General features: G+C 38.1%; 1 protein-coding gene across 2 annotated transcripts; it reads right to left on the bottom strand.

The window, feature by feature from the left end:
* Nucleotides 1–712: 712 nt before the first annotated feature.
* SYN4 (sister chromatid cohesion 1 protein 4) lies at nucleotides 713–18,409 on the bottom strand. Of its 2 annotated transcripts, none has more exons than XM_006858761.4 (15): nucleotides 17,608–18,409; nucleotides 13,233–13,494; nucleotides 13,028–13,125; nucleotides 12,834–12,883; nucleotides 11,527–11,591; nucleotides 10,450–10,541; nucleotides 9,328–10,353; nucleotides 8,265–8,714; nucleotides 7,714–7,855; nucleotides 7,081–7,217; nucleotides 3,930–5,170; nucleotides 3,466–3,499; nucleotides 2,623–2,731; nucleotides 2,346–2,496; nucleotides 713–1,074 (listed from the first exon to the last, which is right to left on the bottom strand). In XM_006858761.4, the coding sequence occupies exons 1-15, from the start codon at nucleotides 17,729–17,731 to the stop codon at nucleotides 976–978; spliced, it is 4,080 nt and encodes a 1,359-aa protein (XP_006858823.2). In that variant the 5' UTR covers nucleotides 17,732–18,409; the 3' UTR covers nucleotides 713–975. The 2 variants fall into 2 exon arrangements, with proteins under 2 accessions (XP_006858823.2, XP_020531918.2); XM_020676259.2 differs by having other exon boundaries at nucleotides 8,265–8,678.
* Between the last annotated feature and the right edge of the window lie 1,719 nt (nucleotides 18,410–20,128).

Here is a 20,128-nt window from a genome sequence, read left to right as displayed (position 1 = left end):
TCATGTGTGTACAGGAGAGAGAGAGAGAGAGAGAGAGAGAGAGAGAGTGAGAGATAGTAACACAATAGTCAGCTTCCAGTCATTACAAACTTTGCCGGGCCAGCTCGGGACTCATGACTGGGCTAGGATCAAGACCCCTTACTGAAGGAAACATTCGAGGTGCCCAAGTTCCAACCCACCACCTGCCCCCCTCCTATCTCGAAAGATCTCCAATCTGACTCGAGACTTGCCCAAGTTGGACCAGGCAAATTGGACTTGAGACTTGCCCAAGTTGGTCCGAGGGAATCAGGCTCAAGATCCGAATCAGTCCATACTAGGTCCATGGTTTTAGCCACTGTCAGCTGCTGCCCATACATATTATTGAATCATGACTTCTTTCAAATGCAATGCCTCTACGTGCCAGAGAGAGAGAGCTAGCTTTACCAGATATCAGCACCAGGGAAGAGACAAAGAGTCCGTACTAGACAACAGAAAAGGGCTACAACATAATCCTGACTACAAGCGAACGATAATCCTCAATGGCATGATCATCCATCGAATTGATGGATGTTGAAGTGGGAAATCCACAAAAAACAAGGCTACAATTGTGGGTCTCGCTTCCCATTTGTCATCCGTCATCCCCGTGAAAGGTGATGAGAACGAGAGCACTCGAGTTTTTCCTCAGGCCTAACACCATACATGTGTGCATGTAAGCGAGAAAGAGCACTCGGTATCTTAGACACAGCACTACTATTGGATCAAAATGGTCAAAAGAACCAAATAAAACATACAATGTTACAGATATTTACAAGGGCATAAATCATACATGTATACAGCCTCAAACTCGGCCTGCGTTGTCTCTCACCGAATCGTTAGGATTATAAATCTAAACCAAGAAAAAAAGAGAAAAAGGACACAAGTGAGGTTATAATCAGCAAAGCAGGCCGTGTCCCTGGAACTATTTGTATTAGTTGGAGGCATCAGCGCATTCTCTGCTCAAAACTCCGCTTTCATTAAGTTGGGTCTCGGGCGTATATGTATCTCATTAAAAGATTTCTCCTGTTCCACATCAAGGTAATCTCTTGTCTTCAAAACCTGCACATCAGAATATTAAAAAAAAGTGTATTATTAGAAATATTTATTAATCAAACAAATTCTAAATTAAAAGTTCCAAAACATTTTTTAGAAATTTACTTTTCCCAACCTCTAAACTGAACGCCATCTTCTTTTAAACATCGAAACTCGAAATATCCTTCTCTTTCGTTTTCTCTAGAGAGAAGGTTGACTTCTCCAGAAATCCTTCATATGTTATATATATATATATATATATATATATATATGAAAATGCTGAGATTAGCCCACTAACTCATATTAACATATGAGTCCAGCAGCCCAGATTGAATCTGGACCGATCTGACAGTCAAGACCTCATTTCGTATTTTAATTTTAATTTTTTTTCAACAAATCTTAATAACTTGAGATTTTAGACCTTCATTCTTCTCATCAAGGCATACTTAAAAAAAATATTTAAAAAATAATTCGTAAAAAATAAATTGACCAAAATACCCTCAAAGCATTTCAAAGGTATTTTGGTCAATTTATTTCTTGCAAAATATTTTTTTGATATTTTTATTAGATTCTCCTATTCTTGAAGATTACACACCTAAAAATTCAAATTATTTGGATTAATAGAAAAAAATTAAAATTAAAATACGAAATGAAGTCGTGACCGTCAGATCGACGTAAATTCAATCGGAGCCGTTGGGCTCACATGTTGATATGAGCTAGTGGGCTAATCTCAGCATTTTCCATATATATATATATATATATATATATATATATATATATATATATATATATAGAGAGAGAGAGAGAGAGAGAGAGAGAGAGAGGTTTGTTAAGATCGTTTTGGACACAAGATACTACTTTAAGGACATGCAGCAAGTAGAGAGGGTGATCAGTTTTAAGGGTGAAAACAGAAGAATAGGCTTATGTAAGGGTTAGTGGATCAACTTGGCATCCTATTCCATTAACTAAAAAATAGGAAACGTAATGCAAATAAGATTATAAGAATAGGGTGCGAAATGTAATAACTATGTAAATAAGAATGCAATGAAAAATAGGATATATAATGTATATACAAAATAGGGTATATAATGTAAATACGAATTCATGTCCAAAACACCTAAGGAAGTAAACAACCTCAGCAAAAGAAAACAACTGCATAAAAAGCTATATGCTTTGATATATTTAAAAATAAGTCATGCAAAAAGACAACATATATGATATAACATGCGACTAAGGCTAAAACCATTCTAGCCCCAAACAATCCATATGAGTTGAGAAAAAGGGAGGATGAGATATACCAATGTCTCGAAAAACATTCTTGACGCTTCCTTCCGACTCTTTCCCACCAAAAGGCGGTCTAGACCTACCTTTTGTGGGGCCCCTCTTCCAGCTTTATTAGAATGTGACCCTCTATCATCAAACAGTATCTGTAGGTACCTTGCAACCGCTCTGTCAAAGAAAGAGTTCCGCATTAACTGAGAGAATCAAACTCACAGAACAGTGTTTACTAAACAAACATCACTTTCAAGAAAAATACAGAGATTGCTGAGACCAATGAGAATAAAAGAAATCCACCTTGTTCTCGAAGACCACCCAGCATTTTCAAGAAAACGTTCCTGTTCAGCATTAGGCATGTCATTGTTCCCATCTTCAGGCAAAGCATCATCATCTTCAAACAAGAACTCTGAAAATACAAGCAAGACATTTCCCAAAATGAGTCCCAAAAGTACTTACGTTCTTATATTCCATAAAAAGAAAAAAAGATGGCACTTGCACCAGAAAAACAACACAAGCATAAGATAGCTTTGATATCTTTGATGGTAATTAGATCAAAATGCATTATAATGTTCTTCCTTCGAACCAAGTTTGTCTTGTTTCACTGAATTATCCAAAAAAAGTTTGTCCTGTTTCCTTCTTGAATACATTCGATTCGGTTTATTATTTATCAAGTCACATTAACAACTCCATAACGACGAACTTAATAAAAGTAATCCACTACAAGTCTATACCGGATAAAAACAAAATTCTTCTTTTTTGGAATGTTGACCGCATTATTTATGGAGTTGCAACTTGTAAAACGTTGCCACACGCACAAATATGTGCTAAAAAGCCTGTTGTATAGTGTCCCAACCAGATAAATGTGTTCTACATTTCGGTCATAGCTTAAAGGATCCATGAAAAGGGGGAGGCAAATAAAGAAAGGATTATACAACAGGTTGCACCGTTGCGGGGATATGTTTTCTCTTTGATCATGGTGAGAAGGTGAAACAAAAATATCAAACTCCTACCAATCTATGCTAAAGAAAAACAGCATTACTAATGGTCAAACCATCATCAAATTATCCTCTACATTCAAAAGACTAAACAACATGAACCCTGAGTAGAACTTGGTCAAACAAAAAATTGAATACAACTAACCTGTATTACTGCCATCTATAACATGGTCAAAGTCCTGCACCAAATGAATAATTTAAAAATATTAGTTCAATATACTAAGTTTCCATTTACAAGTATACATCCCAAGTCACAAGCAAACATCATATCTGCATTGGAAATGATAAAATGAATCACTGTGCTTAATCTATAACAAGCATATATGATACCAATGGATCAATAGGTACCACATATGATGCATTTACATGCCTCTATGGCAATTCTGAGAATCATTTAAATTTTACAGGCAAATCTGTGAGGGTATTAAAAATGACAAGTAAATTTCCAGCAGCCGTGATGACCTAAACTTATCCCTAAGGTCGTGGACAGGAGGTCTCATAGGGATAATTTTTATCAGAAGTTACCATGACAAAAAGTATAATGATCATTGATAAACAGGTGAAAAAAAAAGAATACTACGTTAAACTCAGCAAGCAACAAGAACATACATCAGGGTCTTCAACAGCAGTCATGTGCACATCAGTAGCAGTCTCACTCAGATCAGCTCCAGAACTACCCTCTTGCTGGGTGGGATTTTCCCTGCAGTCAACTTTGGGTTCATCTCTCATTTCCACATCAAATTGTGCATCATGCCATGGAGATCCAGAAATGATATATTCTGAAGAAATATGCTCGCCAGATGGGATTTCATCTGAATTCTGAACTTGCTCATATTTCTGGGGCTTTTCAGCCCTTTCTCTATCCTCCACAACAATCTCTGAATCGCTTCTTGTAATCCCTACTAGTTCCTGACCTTCAATAACGGTTGGTTCAGGTTCACCACCTTTTCCAATAGTAGTGTCCAATTTGGATGAATCCATGTTTTCCAAGGAATCAGAAGAGTCCTTTACAATACCTGATCCTGATTCAGGAGCATCATTATTGAAAGTATCAGGTACCATGTCACCACATGCAGTGTCAACTTTTCCATCTCTTTCATCAGCTAATTTTTCACTAAAGATACCAGTTTCACCATTGGATTCATCCCTTCCGCCAGCTACCTCCTCACAAACAACGGTGTTTTCCTCATTGGATGTACCTTGTTCAACAACAAATGTCTCGGTCAAAACCACAATTCCTTCATTTGCTACATCCTTTTTGTCCACGAAGTTATCTGTACAAACTCCAACTTCCCCATTCACCTCCTGAAGTTCAACCCCTCTCTGGTCCTGTAGACAAGGAGACCCACCATTTTCCTGATGCCTTATGGCCTCTCCATCATCCATTGTAGAAGCCTCATTGCTAGAACTAGCCAAGCCATTGCAACTAGGTTCTAAGGAAGGAACCTTTCCTGGTTCACCATCAATACTAATAGCATCATAGCCTGATGGTTGAGGAACTTCACCCTGAATGGTTAGCTCCACAGAACCATTTTCCACTGATTCTCCATTTTTGACCATGGAGGAAGATATACCAGCTAAAAATTCAGCACTCTCTTGAGCATGGCCTCCACATTCTGAAATAGCATTTTCATTGTGATGGTTTTCAACCTCAATCAATGGCTGGTCTGGCATCGATTCAGGAAGTTCATCTGCACCTTCTGCATTTCCTTCCCTGAGTTCCCTGTCGCCATAAAACTCCCCAAATTTTAGTGCTTCAGAGTTACAATCATTTCCACTGATATGAGAAACTCCAGTCCCAATCATACAAGATGCTTGACTGTACAAGTCGACCAGTTCTGCACACAAACCTGAAAGAAGAAAAGAACCCCAGAGACGAACCTTAGATTTCTTGCACAATCAAAACTTGAGAGACAAAACGTATCTCATGATGAATGAAAGAACAATGATAATTTGAGAACACTTGGAAAATTATGCCACGGAAAAAAAAAATAGCAGAAAGTTCAACACAACCAGCAAAGAAAGAAGAGCAAAAAAAAAAAATGTATGAAGTTCTCATCATAAATATTGTAATCTAAAACATACAATGCAACTCATCATCATCAGAGCCTTTTCCCAACTATTTGGGGTCGGCTACATGCATCCTTGTACAAGTCTGCAACAGATTCCATGAAATTGAAATAGATAAAATCCACGAGTCATTAAAATCTAGATCACCTACATGAGTATCCCAATAGGAAGCAGAACAAATCACAGGCGTTTGTTTAAGGCGATCTAACTTAAGTATTGTTATACTCATTTCCTTTTTACTCATTCCTTATCTATAATTGGCCGACCAATGCCCTAGGAATAGATAATCGTAACACATTTCTGAAAGTTTCCAACCATACTTACCGGGAGCGCCCAACTAGAGTGGCGCTCCACTCTAGTACCCAGCTACGGCGCTTCGTGGCCAGAATCTCTACAGGAACCCGCTCCAAATTTTTTGGAAGCTCGCTCTTATTTATAGGATTCTCGATCCCATGAACAAAGGATCTCGATCCCACTATCGGATGGACGCGGTCCTTAAAACTATAGATCTTGTTCTTGAATAAATTAGATCCCTGCACCCAGAATTTTAAGAGCGTGATCCCTACATTTCCGGAACTCCACCCCTACGTTCCCTGAACTTCCTAAAAGAAACTCCTTCAATAAAATTGACTTTTACAAGAACTCCACTTTTATGAACGTGATCCTTCCTTGAATGGAGTTCCAGAAACGTAGGGATGGAGTTCGGGGAAGTTTAGGAGTTTCAAGAAGTTTAGGAGTCCACAATTAGTCCGGGAACATAGGGATGGAGTTCCGGGAAGTTTAAGAGCTCCATTCAAGGAAGGATCTCGTTCCGCTCCCAGAATTTTAGGAGCGCGGACTAATCACGCACGGAACGCAATCCTTCCTTGAATGGAGCTCGGTCCTCTCCAAATAGGAACACGATCATTCGTAAATGGGGGCACGATCCTATTGTCGATGGGAGCACAATCCTAACGAATATTGGAACACGATCCTATTTGACATGGAACACGTTCCCGTTAAATAGGGATCTCGATCCCAATGTATTGAGAACGCGCTCCCTGTTCATACGGGATCTCGATCCACTACTTTTACCCTCACAAGAACTCGCTCCCTGAGCTCCAGAGCCCGACACTCCCGCTCTCGGAACCGGAGCCGTTCCCACTCCCGCTCCCGATAACTATGTTTCGAACAAACCTAACATGTGCTAGTTCTGTCCTCACATTTAGCTACTTCCACATTCTTCCCTATCTCAGGATCCTAATATCAATGTATAAGTGCCAACATTTGGTCACTGGGTTTCACATCAGGAAGTCGCAAAAGGGAGGTACAAATATCAACCCTTATGATTCATCAGTGCCTTTTTTTCTTTTTTTCCCCCCCGGAAGATTAAAATGGAAGGGATCCCCTAGCCATAGCAGAAGTTGAATTCAAGATGTCATGTTGTGGTACCCTGCCGCCCTGACCACCTATACCTTGAGTGCACTACTATTAATATCCTTATTTATTCAGCCATTTAGTTTATTTTTCTGTTCATCAGAAAACATAATGCCTACAGCCCACAGAATACTGACCAAGTGGTAAAAAAAGCAAAATGAATCGCGTACCATACACTACACAAACCAATAGGAACTCTCTCAGTCGAACCCATACCTGGGAAGTTTGAAGTCATTCATAACTCAAATTTGGGAAAGTACAAGACGAAACTCACCAGTTATAATGGGTTCCTCAAAAATTTCATGAGCCCGTAAGTCCTTATTAATCACCCAAATCTCATAAGGAGTACAAGGGGCCTTCTTCCGCACGCGGCGAATATCTTCAGTACTTGACAACTGTTGCCTTATCACACTAATAATAACAAAAAATTTCAATTCAGTTCCAATATAAGCTCCTCTTCTGATATTCAAAAAAAGATTAATCATTTTCCTATGGCGAGAGTATACAATGCACATTGAATATAGTGTCCATAGCATGACCCCTCCATCCCAGAATGGTAGATGATGGACATGATCAATTCCTTCACCTAAACACTGCCAATGTATGTCAGGCAGAGGAATTGATAATCTCGACCATCATTCACTGAGGATAGAAGGTGAAGACAGGCCTGTCCTGTAAGTGCTATATACCCAATACGTAAAGAATCCTTCACTTTCTACAAACATTTATTACTAACAATATGGAAGCAAAAATCCCAATAATTTTGGAAGGCAGTAATGTGAAAAGAAAACAAAAACTGCCAAAAACATAAAAAAAAATAGCATAGAATGGTATAACAAAACCCATAAGAGCACAAAAATAAATGTTAACACATAAAGCAACCCAAATGCGGTAGAAGAAAACTTACTCGCCATGAAGGACCATGCTATCATCTAGAAGCACCTTCCTCTTGTTCACATTCTCCTTGGGTGTTGATCTAGGACGCTTTCTAGACGGAACTGGTTCAGGCGGCGTGGGCTTCAGCTTGAAAACAGGAGTACGTCTTCCCCCTGAAGCAAAGAATATTTCCATAAAATTATCATGTATATCCATGCATAACAGGAAAGATTTACATAAAATTCAACAAGTCCACCCATTCAATAACACCTCAGCAATTGCAGCAACAATAATCATACCAACATGTTAACAATATAAAGCGAATAATGTCAAGCATCACTATACTATAATTCAAGGTTGTAAAAGACCATAGTCCATTGAGATCACCAGCACCCATTGAAATGATGAAAGGTCATGTAAGGTCCTCACTGAAAGGTATATTCAGTATTTCTGGATCCCACTCTCTCTATCACCATCCATCATTTATCCATCCATCATTTAATGGACAGTGGTAATCAAAAAATGGGCCATGGTTTTTTCATACTCTATTGGTTATAGTACATTTTCCCTTAAGTCACATACCTAAGATGGAGGACAGCAGATCATCATCATCGGGAATGTAATCCATGTTGGGTTTAAACAGCGAAACCTTAGATGATTTTCCGGAAATACCCTCCTGCAAAGCAGGTATAGAATCAATTTTCTGGCGTTTCCGGGTATAAACATTTTCAGTCTCCTCGACACTTCTTCCTTCCTCTGCAATTGACTTTCTCTTTGAAATAAAATTCTTCAACAGTTCATCATCTCGTTCATCCTCTGTAGGTGCCAAGCGCAATGTTTCAGGAGGTGTAATCGCAGGAGTCTGAAAATTTTCAGAGCTCTTGGAACCCATATCATTTGGTTCCTCACTATCTAAAGGAGTCAAATCCTCTGAACTGCCAAAAACTAATGGAGTTTGGGATGGAACGCATTGTGAAGAAGGTTCAACTGCAAAGCCTGGATCCAAAGTCTGGGAATTATGACAGGTTTCACCTGGAAACATGGTGTTACGCAAGAATAGATTTGCATTGAAAATGAAACAAATATCAGAATCATCAAAGTCATCCAAAAACCTGAAATATCAGGGCATGCAGAACCCTCAATTTTTTAAGAGACTATTTTACCCCTGGTCCGGTGTTGACAATATTCGAGAAGTATGTTTAAAAGTGGGAGTAAACTATAGCCTGTTAAAATTTCAGGGGCCCAAATACTGAACTGATATTTAAGGCCTTTGAATGTCGTGGTAGCCATATCAGACCCACAGACCTTTATGGTCAGTCATGGAAATAAAAACTCTTAAATGCTCATCATCACTTGTAACAATATCCAAGTTTTTGTTGAAAGTGGCAAAAAGAGTTTTCTTTTATTTTTATTTTTTTTTCTATTGGCAAAATTCCATTAGTGGCGGTATTTTGTCGATATGCAGGAGTCACATTCTTGAAATTGCGCCCTTGAATAGTAGCATGCAAAGCTGGAAATCCATCCATTCAAGAACAATCATGATGGAATTTTATTCTAAAGGCTAAAAAAGTGGAGGATTTCACATACTGTCCTGATATTTTCCCCTTAAAAATTTTGAAGGAATCAGCAAAGAACTATAACAAACCTTGCACCTCAGCAATTGTGGAAGCACTGCAGCCATCCAGTGTGTCATCTTTTTCTGATGCATTACTCATGTCTCTTGGTGACAAGATTGCACCATTTTCATCAGGACCCACAAGCTCTACACCATTCCCAACTGAATTACAGGGCCTCAGTGTGTCACATCCAAAGCATTCACTCTTGTCATGGACATCATGCTTCAAAGATTGCAAATCTTGTGCGGAATCATGATTTTGAAGCTCAGTTTCCCCAACCTCTGCTCCACCTCCTGAAACTATCTCACTGCCAGGGTATGACTTTTGCGCATCACGTGGGTTGTGCTGATTCTCCACTGCCTCACCATTTTCATGAATCTCTGAAGTTTGGGGCACCTGATTTTCATTGACTGTAGCATTCTCAAGCTTCAAATCACTTGTTGTGGCGTTTTCTTCAATAGAAGCATTGGGATTATCGGCGGGAGACCTTGACACTTCAACTAAAGAGTCAGGACTCAATGTGGCTGCTTCCGTGGGTACCACATGAGGCAATGGGCTTGTAACGGTCTTGTTACTTTCGGTCTCCAATAGAGATTTCTTCCCCTCTAAATGAAATGCACTGCCTAATAGAGTGACAGGATTCTCAGTTTCCAATTGCAGTGCACGTTCATCTTTTGCAATTGTACAATCAGGTATTGATGTGGGAGGGTACACTTCACAAACCACTTCTTGACTTGCTTCCTCATTGCTTTCATTTGGCTTCACATGGGGACCTTCGTAGTTATCTACCTTCGATTCTAGGTCCCCATGCAAGGGAGGACTAGGGCTAGAATCAGGCATTGATTTTGAAACCTCAGGAACTTCTTGAACACTTGCTGGGATGGCTTCCTCTGATAAACTAGGAGTACATGGGGCTTGTAACATGGCATTAGGAAATGCCTCTCTACTAGGTGTGGCAGGTGGTCCTTGAGCATCAGGACGACAAAAGCTCTCTCCTTTCAGACTTGAAGAGAGTTCAAGTGTAGGTGAACAGGGAAAATCATCTTCATCCATATCTGTGGTTTGAAGATTTATTTTTATTATTTCTAGCCATATCATGAATATTCTAGAAAATATTTTTTTCCAATCCACAAGCATTTAAGTATGAGTACCTTTTGCAGTTTCATGACTTCCTTCACCAGTAAAGAACTGAGAAGGAGGCTCATCAATATCCATGTGGCATGAAGATGCCATTTTCTGAGCACTGGAACACATCCAAAACCAAATATCAATACAATTAATAAGAGCAGAATATCTTGAGAAAATGAAAACATTGTAAATACCAAACACTAACACTATCAAAGAAAAAAGGCAAACAAAAGTGTAATCCAATGGACTAAAAGTCATCGTTGTCGCTATCCAGTGGAATGGTGGATGGTGATAGACAGCGTGTGTGTGGGGCACACCAGGAATGGGCATGAGCCATAGGTAGGTCCCACTCCCTTTCCACCACCGTCCATCAAGTCCTTGGATGGTGGTCACCCCGATGGATTGTGCCTTTGCATAGCACACTAGATCATAGTATAATTCTCAAAAGGGAATAACTAAAACCTTATGGCCCAGTTTTGACCAATCAGATCACTGGTTTTATTGTTTGCAAAGTTATGAGCAGAAAAAAAAAAGGAATTTTTCAAAAGATCCTGAAATCATGAACTTGGCACAGTTCTGCAAACTTCAGAAACCAAAACTCAACTACACAAGGAAAAGAGCCTGGGCTTAATTGGTTAGCACTTGACAATTTGCAACGCTACATCCTAGGCTCAATTCCTACCAAGGGTAGGGGCCCTCTCCCCACTGCCTCACCCAAAAAAAACACTTCACTACACAATTTAAGGATAAATTGCCACCAACCAAATGGAGAATATCATAGAAGCTGGGCAATGGTTCTCTAAGTATTGATATAATCGTTGAAAGCCAACATTTTCTTTCTGGAAATTATTACACATCAAAGAGACCACAACATTAAAGAATAAAGGGATCTCAAAACCACAATGGTTTAAAACCCCAATAACTAACATAGTCTGATTAAATCCACACACCATAATTAGATAAGGGCAAGCATAACATATGCAGTCTGTGTACAGAGGACCCCACCAACACATTAAAACAGATAATGAGGAAGGACCACACGTATGAAAATATAAAAGGGAGGGAGGGAGGGAGGAGAGAGAGAGAGCAGGAAAGCTTACTCTTCTTCTGAGCCCAGCAGCAGGTTAGATTGCCCTGGAGACTGAACTTTGTCTACGAATGGGTCCTGCAATGTCATCAAATTGTAGGAAGGAATCAAAGGGTTAAAAATCAAGGCAACAACTGAGAGATCATCGAGCAGCAATTGAAAAACCCCTCAACAAGTTCTAGAGCAGTTTTCACATTAAATGAAACCTTTTATATATTGAGGCACCTACAGTGCTTCCGAGCACCAAAACATTATGGTATAAGTGACTAAGATATCCAATTGCATCCGTATTACACATCATCTAAGATGTGAAATAAAGAAAATAATCTAAAAGAAATCTGTCTAACTTTCAACTGAAAAAATCTCACAATACAAATGCACAACATTGATGGAAGACAAAGTTAATTATCATGAGGAAAGAAGAATATGCTGACGGAACAGTGCAAACTGAACAATCATTATCTCACATAAAGAGAACAAGATATCAGAGGAATATCTTGAAGTTCTGTGCCTCGATATAATTTAGCACAGTTAGCATCTCTGTTGCTAAGATAGAAACATTCTTATTTTCTTTTATTAATACTGCAACGATTGACCCTTAAACAGCACAAATCACCGATTCACCATTAAGTACCCCCCATGATATCATGAAATATACCAAATGGAATCAAGTGAGTACCTACTCAGCAATTGAAATATACAGCTTATGGCTGTGTCTGGAAGATTTCAATACAACTTATCAACTAGGAGCAAAAAGGATGGTGTAGTCCTGGCCATCAAAGGCTGACAAAATTTTACGAATACCACAGACTGGTTGTGGACCTTGTGGCAAAACAATAGAAGGGAACTGTATTGGTGAGACAGCCAACTCATGCATCCCCCATTGTTTACAAAGAACTTTGGATCCGAAACACATCTGAAAGCACTGTAAATCCATTTCCACCTTAGATCCATGTATTTGAAGCTCCAAAAATAATGCAGATCTGCTGACCTTTGAAAATTTGAAATAAAGTCCAAAATAATAGGACAAGTTGACCATTTTTATGGCTCAAAATTCATTTTGTTTTCAAATTCATGATTGGGGCAGTCTAGATGGTCAACCAGAAAAACTTTGGACCCAAAATCGACTCAATGTTATTGGTGTGTCCCTGGACACTCCTACATCCTACCCATAAAGAAGCTCAACTACTGTTCGCATGACAAATGAAAAAGGAGTAGAACAACTTCAAACACTGTTATTTATCAAGAACAGACAGTTTAATATCAGAAAGATCCTGCTCAAACAATGAGACCTTTATGAAATTCAAAAGACTGGCTTACCTCATCAAAGTCCAGAACAATCTGAGTAGCATCTCCATCACCGAATCTCTCTGCAAGATACCACAACGTGCAAAAGATTAAAAAAAAAAAAAAAAAGAATAGCAGCACATGTTCATATCATCGTTATATGAACAAAGAAACAAATCATTGAGAAAGGGAAAAATATATCGAAAACACAGATTTAGATAATTTACCATCCAGTCCAAATTGTGATGTTGGGTACATCGTGTCATCCATATTATCTTGAAGGGTAATTTGATCCCTCGTGCTAACATGATGATCAACGAAACCACTGTATAATTTGCAGCTAGAGTAAAATGAATGGCATACAATAAACTACAAAATCTCAAACATGAATCAAACATAAACTGAACCAGTTAGTCATAAGAGAGAACCAACCCATGGGAGAAAGCATTTTCTGGTAGCTCAAAATCATCAAGATCAAATGTCTCCGGTAGAGTGATAGAGTGGTAAGGTGCAGTAGATTCCTCTGGGGGAAGATCAACTGCGGTTGAACGGAAAGCTTGCTTTATCTTAAGTAAAGCCTCACTGCAGTCATGGAAAAGGTAATTCACCTTTCGGGAATATATCCTTACCACACCAAGAAGCAGATGGCTAGATAACCGAAGAGCAATAGGCACTTCCGGGAAAAGAATAGAATCTGTAAAATATGAACCATAAATGTTATTCCCGATTCAAACACTCAGAGGAAAATAGCCAAATGGTATTCAAAATGAAGCTATATATTTTGAAGTATGTGGAGAAGCCTCATCTAACCTAATAACGCAATTAATTTTATCACCACAAACAATACGTTTATAAATAGCTAACAAAGTTAAGAACTACTTCCCGTGTCCACATTGTAAAAAACGGAAATAAAGATGAGAAATTCCAGATGATAAAGTCCCATGTTTCTCTTTCTTCTTTTTTCTTCCACATTAACCATTGTTTTTAAAGAGATTAAGAGAGAACTATGACGTTCATAGAGCAATCTTATTATTATCTGAATCAATGATTAAGTTCAGTGATTGCAAAAATATCTGCTACAGATTGGGAATGGCCTGGTTCTTAGACTGAATCGGTCGCTTCCTTACTATAAATATGTGATATTAGTAGCTTATCACAAAACTCAAATCGCTCCATTGGCTAGAATCTGTGGGTCTTATACATAAGATTGGAGGTTGGAACGCCCCTCTTTTTAATAAATCTTTTTATGTAGTTAGAGGCATTTTAATTAGTCTAAATCTAAAATACATGTAAGTTAGGTCATAGAAGTCAAATGGCTTGATGACTAGAGCGCTCCAACCTTTGCCATAAGGTCAGAGGTTTGAAACCCCACTATGCAGGCTCTTTTCTTTAAATTCCAATATATGTATAATTAGATACTATAATAGTATATGATATATTAGTATAACTAACTTTTAAAAGGGGAGGATTAGAACCTCCAACCCTGCGGATGGCAACAATAAGGTCTAGCCACTTAGGCTCTTTGAAAACTTTGTAATAGTCCATAACTTCAAATATCATATAGCATATATCTCATTATTTGATTTTTTTATTTTACATTTTCCTGATAGACGATCCAAATGATCCAGGTCGGGATCGGTGGGTAGACGATCCTCCCCAAAAGTCTATTTTTTTCAATTGTGGAGCAGTATTTGTCTGAAGCTATTTTAACAAAGAACTCACAGTTAAAGTGGGGCAAAAAGAAGGAAGAGAAATCAAAAAGAAAAACTTTAGTAAAAAATGAATTTGCACTAATGGCAAATAGTAACAAATATCAGTCTGTACATTAAGAAGCTATCCCGCATTCAAAGCCAACCAGGAACATCATTTGCAACGTAGCAATTTTACGTCAATCTCGCAATGGTTCAAATGCAGGATACGTCCTCAGTCCTACTGGAGTTCAAATAGATTTGGGGGGAAAAAACATCTGCCCAAATTTAAACTTTCAAAAATTCACAAAGTCAATGAAAGTGGGCCAGCCAAAACCCCCAAATAGAGATGGAGGACCAAACCAGCAGTGCTTACTGGGTCCAGGCCCCTCGTGCAAATTCAAGAACCCTAGGAGGGTAGCACAATGCACTAGAACCTTCTAAAAGAGGGGAATTGATACTTTCCTTATTTTTTAGAAGCACTAGTTTCCTAAAATTATGAAAAATCCAGTTCCTTAACAATGGAAGAGAGAAAAGGAAAGATATAGGATAACTTTGAACTTAAGCAGGATAAGGGGATCCAACCTCTATAAATAAGATTTAAGGCCACAATCCATCTATGAAGTTCTATAATATTTAAGTTTCAAATAATGAATAAAGTCCACTTAAAGAATAGATTCTTCCAGCTAACTTTGAAGTGAGATATCTCAACCCTATCCAAGGATTCGTGGGTCATCATTCAACAGGAAACAGTAGACTCTCCAACAATTTTTATTCTCAGCAAACATGATCTTCCACTTTTGGTTATTGGAGGAATAAATTAAGAGAAACTCTCTAATAATTAATACTCCAATGGAGTTACTTCAGGACATAAAATATTAGAGTTCATGGAGTTATTTCATAACATAAAGCATCTGAGTTCTGCGGTAGTCAGCCCACATTCTCTATCAAGAATATGATAAATTTCAGTTTTTAGTACAATCCTTTCTTGTTTAAATTGAGTAATTTATATAGTAATAACTGACCCTAAAGATTGTATGAGCTACTTTTCTTGAATTTCTCAGAAGCTCTTACCTTTTTTTTAACTTTTCTGGGTTGAACTTATTTGAAATCATCACCATTATGGGACATTTTAGCCCTTCCAACCTCAAATGCATAATTTTTCCCAGTTATTATTTTTCTTTCCAGCCATATTTCTTCTGGCATACAATTCAGGAAAAGCATTAAAAAAATTGCTCCAATAATTTATGTCCATTGTATTTTATGATATTGTATAAACTATTTGAAATAAGAGATTACAAATTGGAAAACCAACGGTTCACTACTTTTGATAAAGCATTTGAGACCACTAAATATTATAACATTAATAACAAGAGAGTGTACTGTACTCTTCTGCTCATGCCCCATTCCATCCTCTTTTTCTCTCCCCAAGCGAACCTCCATGCTTCTTCCCTTAAAACCCACACAATCTCCTTATGCCCCTTCTTCATCACCTTCCTCCATGACACGCATCAACTCATCAAACCCCATTTCTCTCCTTGCTCAAACCTCTACTACTTTTCAGACCTAGTCGAACATTTTACTTCTCTCTCTTCCAACCCTAACCCATCCCCTTCATAAATTTGCCAGCAACCGCAGTTGTTAGAACTCCTTCAACCCCTACACAAAACCATCATCCTCTCCATCTTCTCCTACCCTACTTGTTTGAGTGTCGTAATGGTGTAGGACACGTATCGGCACACACATTAACACAGTTTCTTTTGGATTCTTCTTGTTGTTTATTAAGCATTATTGACAACACTTTAGAGACTTGATCTTCTTTTTCGTATTGAGTAGACAAATGTGAACTTTGAAAATGCTTATGGAACTTTCACAATATTTATATATTCAGAAAATTAAGGTATAATGATTGTTTCTTGCTATTCTCCATGAAACAAATATTAGTAAAACATAACTTGCTTTGGTTATCTCTTAGTAATATAGCCACGTAGTGGGATTCTCTTCTTCATGCATGAGGAATCCGGCACACCCTACCCATGTCAAACACTGGCACATGGACCCTAGTTTATGCAACATGGGCACTACCTATACCCCATCCTCCACTTCATCCAACCCTAATTGAATCCTGCCTAAATCAGCCCATTACCATCCTTCCCTCACTGGTTTTTTCTGGACTGGTAAACTTCCAGCAACACAAACAACCCTTAACAACCCACCATCAAACCCTAAACCTCACCTTAAATACAAGCCTGACCTACAACCCCAGCCACACTTCCACCCACCTATAGACTTCATAAACTTCAAGCCCACGCCTCTTAAGAAACTGTAATGAGCCCTAAAACCCACTTCCCTGTATCTGCTCATTCCACTAAGAGCTAATATAATTGTGTAGAGTGAAAATTCCTTTGGTCCTACATCAGTTAATCACCCAAAAATTTGGGCTACTTTTCGTAAGTAAAATTTGGGGAAAACTGCTTGACAGTTTCCAGCCTCTATCTGACATTTAACACCATTCCAACAAAAATAGGTCAAAATAAATGTCAAAAATGCTCCACGTTGAGCATTCCAAACCCATACTGTTAAAAAATTTAAAGGACATTGGTCAAGTCAGGAGAATTTGTCCAAGTATGAAAGAAATAAATCCAAGTTTTTCTTCAAACTAGTTTACTGGCTAACAACGGCATGTCAACACATCCCCAAAACTCAGCAAGATTTCATCATGGTCGCCATTAAGACCTCTACTCAGATTCCAGACTTTAGACAAACTTGTTTAACTACATACTCCAGCTCACCTATACAAGTCCCAAATCAAAATCATCACAAAACGCTAACCACCATAGTGCATTCCCACTTATGTATATAAATTGATAATGTCACAACTGAAATAAAAAACCGGGTGAAGAAACAACCCCCACAGCCAATACGTGGCAATCAATAATCTTAAAGAACCCAACAAATATCTCAAAGAATAACTTCGCAGACTAAATTAACCATAAGTCAATAAAAGCCACAGTACACTAATTGTTCTCGTCTCTATCAGAATTAGCAGCAAAGAATAAATCATTAGAGCTAGAGCATTAAATACTAAAAGGGAAAACTTTTGGGAATTCATGACTGACCTACTGAAACCCCAATATCAGTATCAGCCACCTGGTTCTTCCTGAGCTTCCTTTCAAGATGAGCAGCGATCCATATGGTCCCTAAAGGACCCTTCTTTGCCAAAATGAACTGGGAATAGAACATCTTCCCAAAAGCCTAAAATCGCCTTAAAAGAAAATATTTCACTGCAACTTCATCTCTCCAAAACGCCAGCATGCCAAGAACTGAAGGCTTCACTGTCCTCTTCAAAACCCTAGCATACCAAGAACTGAAGGCTTCACTTCTAGTCTCCACCACGTTGTGAAGCATCATATGCCCCAAGAGCCCTTACTAGAACTTCACAGTTCACATGCAACATATCTCGGAATTCAAAACCCTAAAACTTCAAATAGCTTGACTGAACGAATCAAGCTTCAGAAACCCTAGAAACCAGGAGCAACGCCAGCAACGTGATCTTCTGAAATTCTCGAGAAGGAAACGAGACGCGGGAGATTTCAGCTGCTCTGGCGCCTCCAATTCTGATTTCAAAGAGAAAGTGGAGCGAAGCGCAAGAACCCCAGGAACTTCCAGCTGCTACTTCAGCCCCAAATGGAACACTTCTCAGAGAAGATTTCACCAAACCCTAGAAACGATTCAGCATCTGAAAATGCGAATCACACACATTACAGTGATAATTCAGCCCCTAAAACCCTAAAAATGGAACGCAAGCGAAGGGAAATTGAGAGGGAGAGAGAACGAGAAAGAGAGAAATTGGAGAGGGAGAGAGAAACACGGTTGCTTCAAGCCTCGAACGACTGGTTGAAATTTGGGGTTTGTTGGAGTGGAAATGACCAATATTACCCTCTAAGTTTAAAAAATTTCAGAGAAGTTCTAAATACCCGCGTCTTTCCTTTAGATGACCATATGGCCCTTTTTGGTTTCATTTGTCATCTTCTCTTTTTTAGGCTTTCAAAATTCCCGCCTAATTTCTTTTTGTATTTTATGATTACATAGTGTATAATAGTGTTGTTATCTTTAGAACAAGAAAGTCACAATCATTAGTATCTCTTTAGTGACAAATTATTACAGAGAATAGTTCGATAGAGTTGTGGCCTTATTAAAATAAGAAAAACCTCACCTCATAACTCCTCAAAAATTACAATTCAAGCATTATAAAATATTTGCATTGATCATCTTGCCTTGAACATTATGATTGTGAAAAAAAAAAAATTTGAAACTCTAAAAATAATGTATATTATAATAAAGTATCCAGATCGTTCATTTTGCCCTAAAAGTAAGTGTACAACATAACATAGATCCGCAAGATGTATACTATTTATTTTAGTTTTAATTTTATTGTCAATGTTGGAAATTGATTTTATAGCCATCGTGGAGATTCCTATTGCCAAAATTGCTTTTCGGATAAGGATTTTAGGTGAGGTTTTGTTTTGTTTTCATAAAGCCTAGGCCTAATAGAAACCTCGTCCAATTATATTTAAGATTTAAAGAAAAAAATCATTGAACTTCATAGCACATAGGTAGTGCACAATTTCACGTCTAGTTGCCACCAATGATCATGACCTTCATATATCACAACTTAACTTAATAGCATTGTTACAAAACGTGGCTATTTCTGATCCAGATGGAATAGGTCAGGACCGAACCAATTCTAGGATGGTATGAGGGGCCTACCCTAGTCTCACCCCTAATCTCCCCAATATATATTTTTTTCTTATTTTTTTAAGCTTATCTAGTGCTTTCTTACATCTCCTCTAAATCCCCACCCAAACACCCTTATTTTAATTTTTATTTATTTATTAGTATTTTCTAGATCACCAATTTAGAACAATCCAGTTTTGATCCAAATCACTAATCCGACATAGATCTGTGGGTATATATGTGTGTGGATGTGGGTCTATGTAAGATATAAATTGGCATATATTGCGAGAAAGTTCTTTACTAGTGGACTACCATTTTTCCTTGTTTGTTTCATGAGAAAATGGTAGACACGGTAGCAACTATGAAAACATGTCCCCGGCCTTTATGGCAACGTGTGCTATGCTTGTTCAACAAAAGAAGTCTTAGTAGGCTTTGCTACGAAAGCTGTGGGTTTTGCAATGAAACAATCCAACTGGTTTTTGCATGTTCAACAATAACACTATCTGTTTTCGGTTTTGCAAGGAAACAATCCAACTGGTTTTTGAATGTTCAACAATGACACTTATCTGTTTCAGTTTTGCAATGAAACAATCCAAGTCGTTTTTGCATGTTCAATACTATCTGTTTCAACAACATTGTTGAGGTCAACTAGAATATTTAGTGTTTCTTTCACTACCTATTTAGATATGAAAGGCCGAAGAGACTGCATTGTACATGAATCAAAGGACGGACAAAGCCATGGTCTAGTCTCAATTGAAACCAATTGTGCTGCCAAAACTCTAGAAATCCTACATTTTTTACTTGTTGAACATGGATTTGAAAAAAAACTCTAGAAATCCTACATTTTTTACTTGTTGAACATGGATTTGAAAAAAAAAACTTATTTAAACCCGTACAATTGGT

The sequence above is a fragment of the Amborella trichopoda genome, chromosome 6 (genome assembly GCF_054954075.1).
Source record: "Amborella trichopoda isolate Santa Cruz 75 chromosome 6, AtrichopodaSantaCruz75HAP2 v2.0, whole genome shotgun sequence".
In the NCBI taxonomy this organism is placed as follows: Eukaryota; Viridiplantae; Streptophyta; class Magnoliopsida; order Amborellales; family Amborellaceae; genus Amborella; species Amborella trichopoda.
This window is presented reverse-complemented; position numbering and strand designations above follow the sequence as displayed.

Excerpts from the sequence above, each read along its gene's own strand:
- SYN4 (XM_006858761.4), bottom strand. The coding sequence starts at position 17,731 with ATGTTCTATTCCCAGTTCATTTTGGCAAAGAAGGGTCCTTTAGGGACC. Across the intron at positions 3,500-3,929 it reads CTGCTGTTGAAGACCCTGAT|GACTTTGACCATGTTATAGA; the intron begins GTATGTTCTTGT and ends CATTTGGTGCAG. Across the intron at positions 2,732-3,465 it reads TATAGATGGCAGTAATACAG|AGTTCTTGTTTGAAGATGAT; the intron begins GTTAGTTGTATT and ends TTGTATTTTCAG.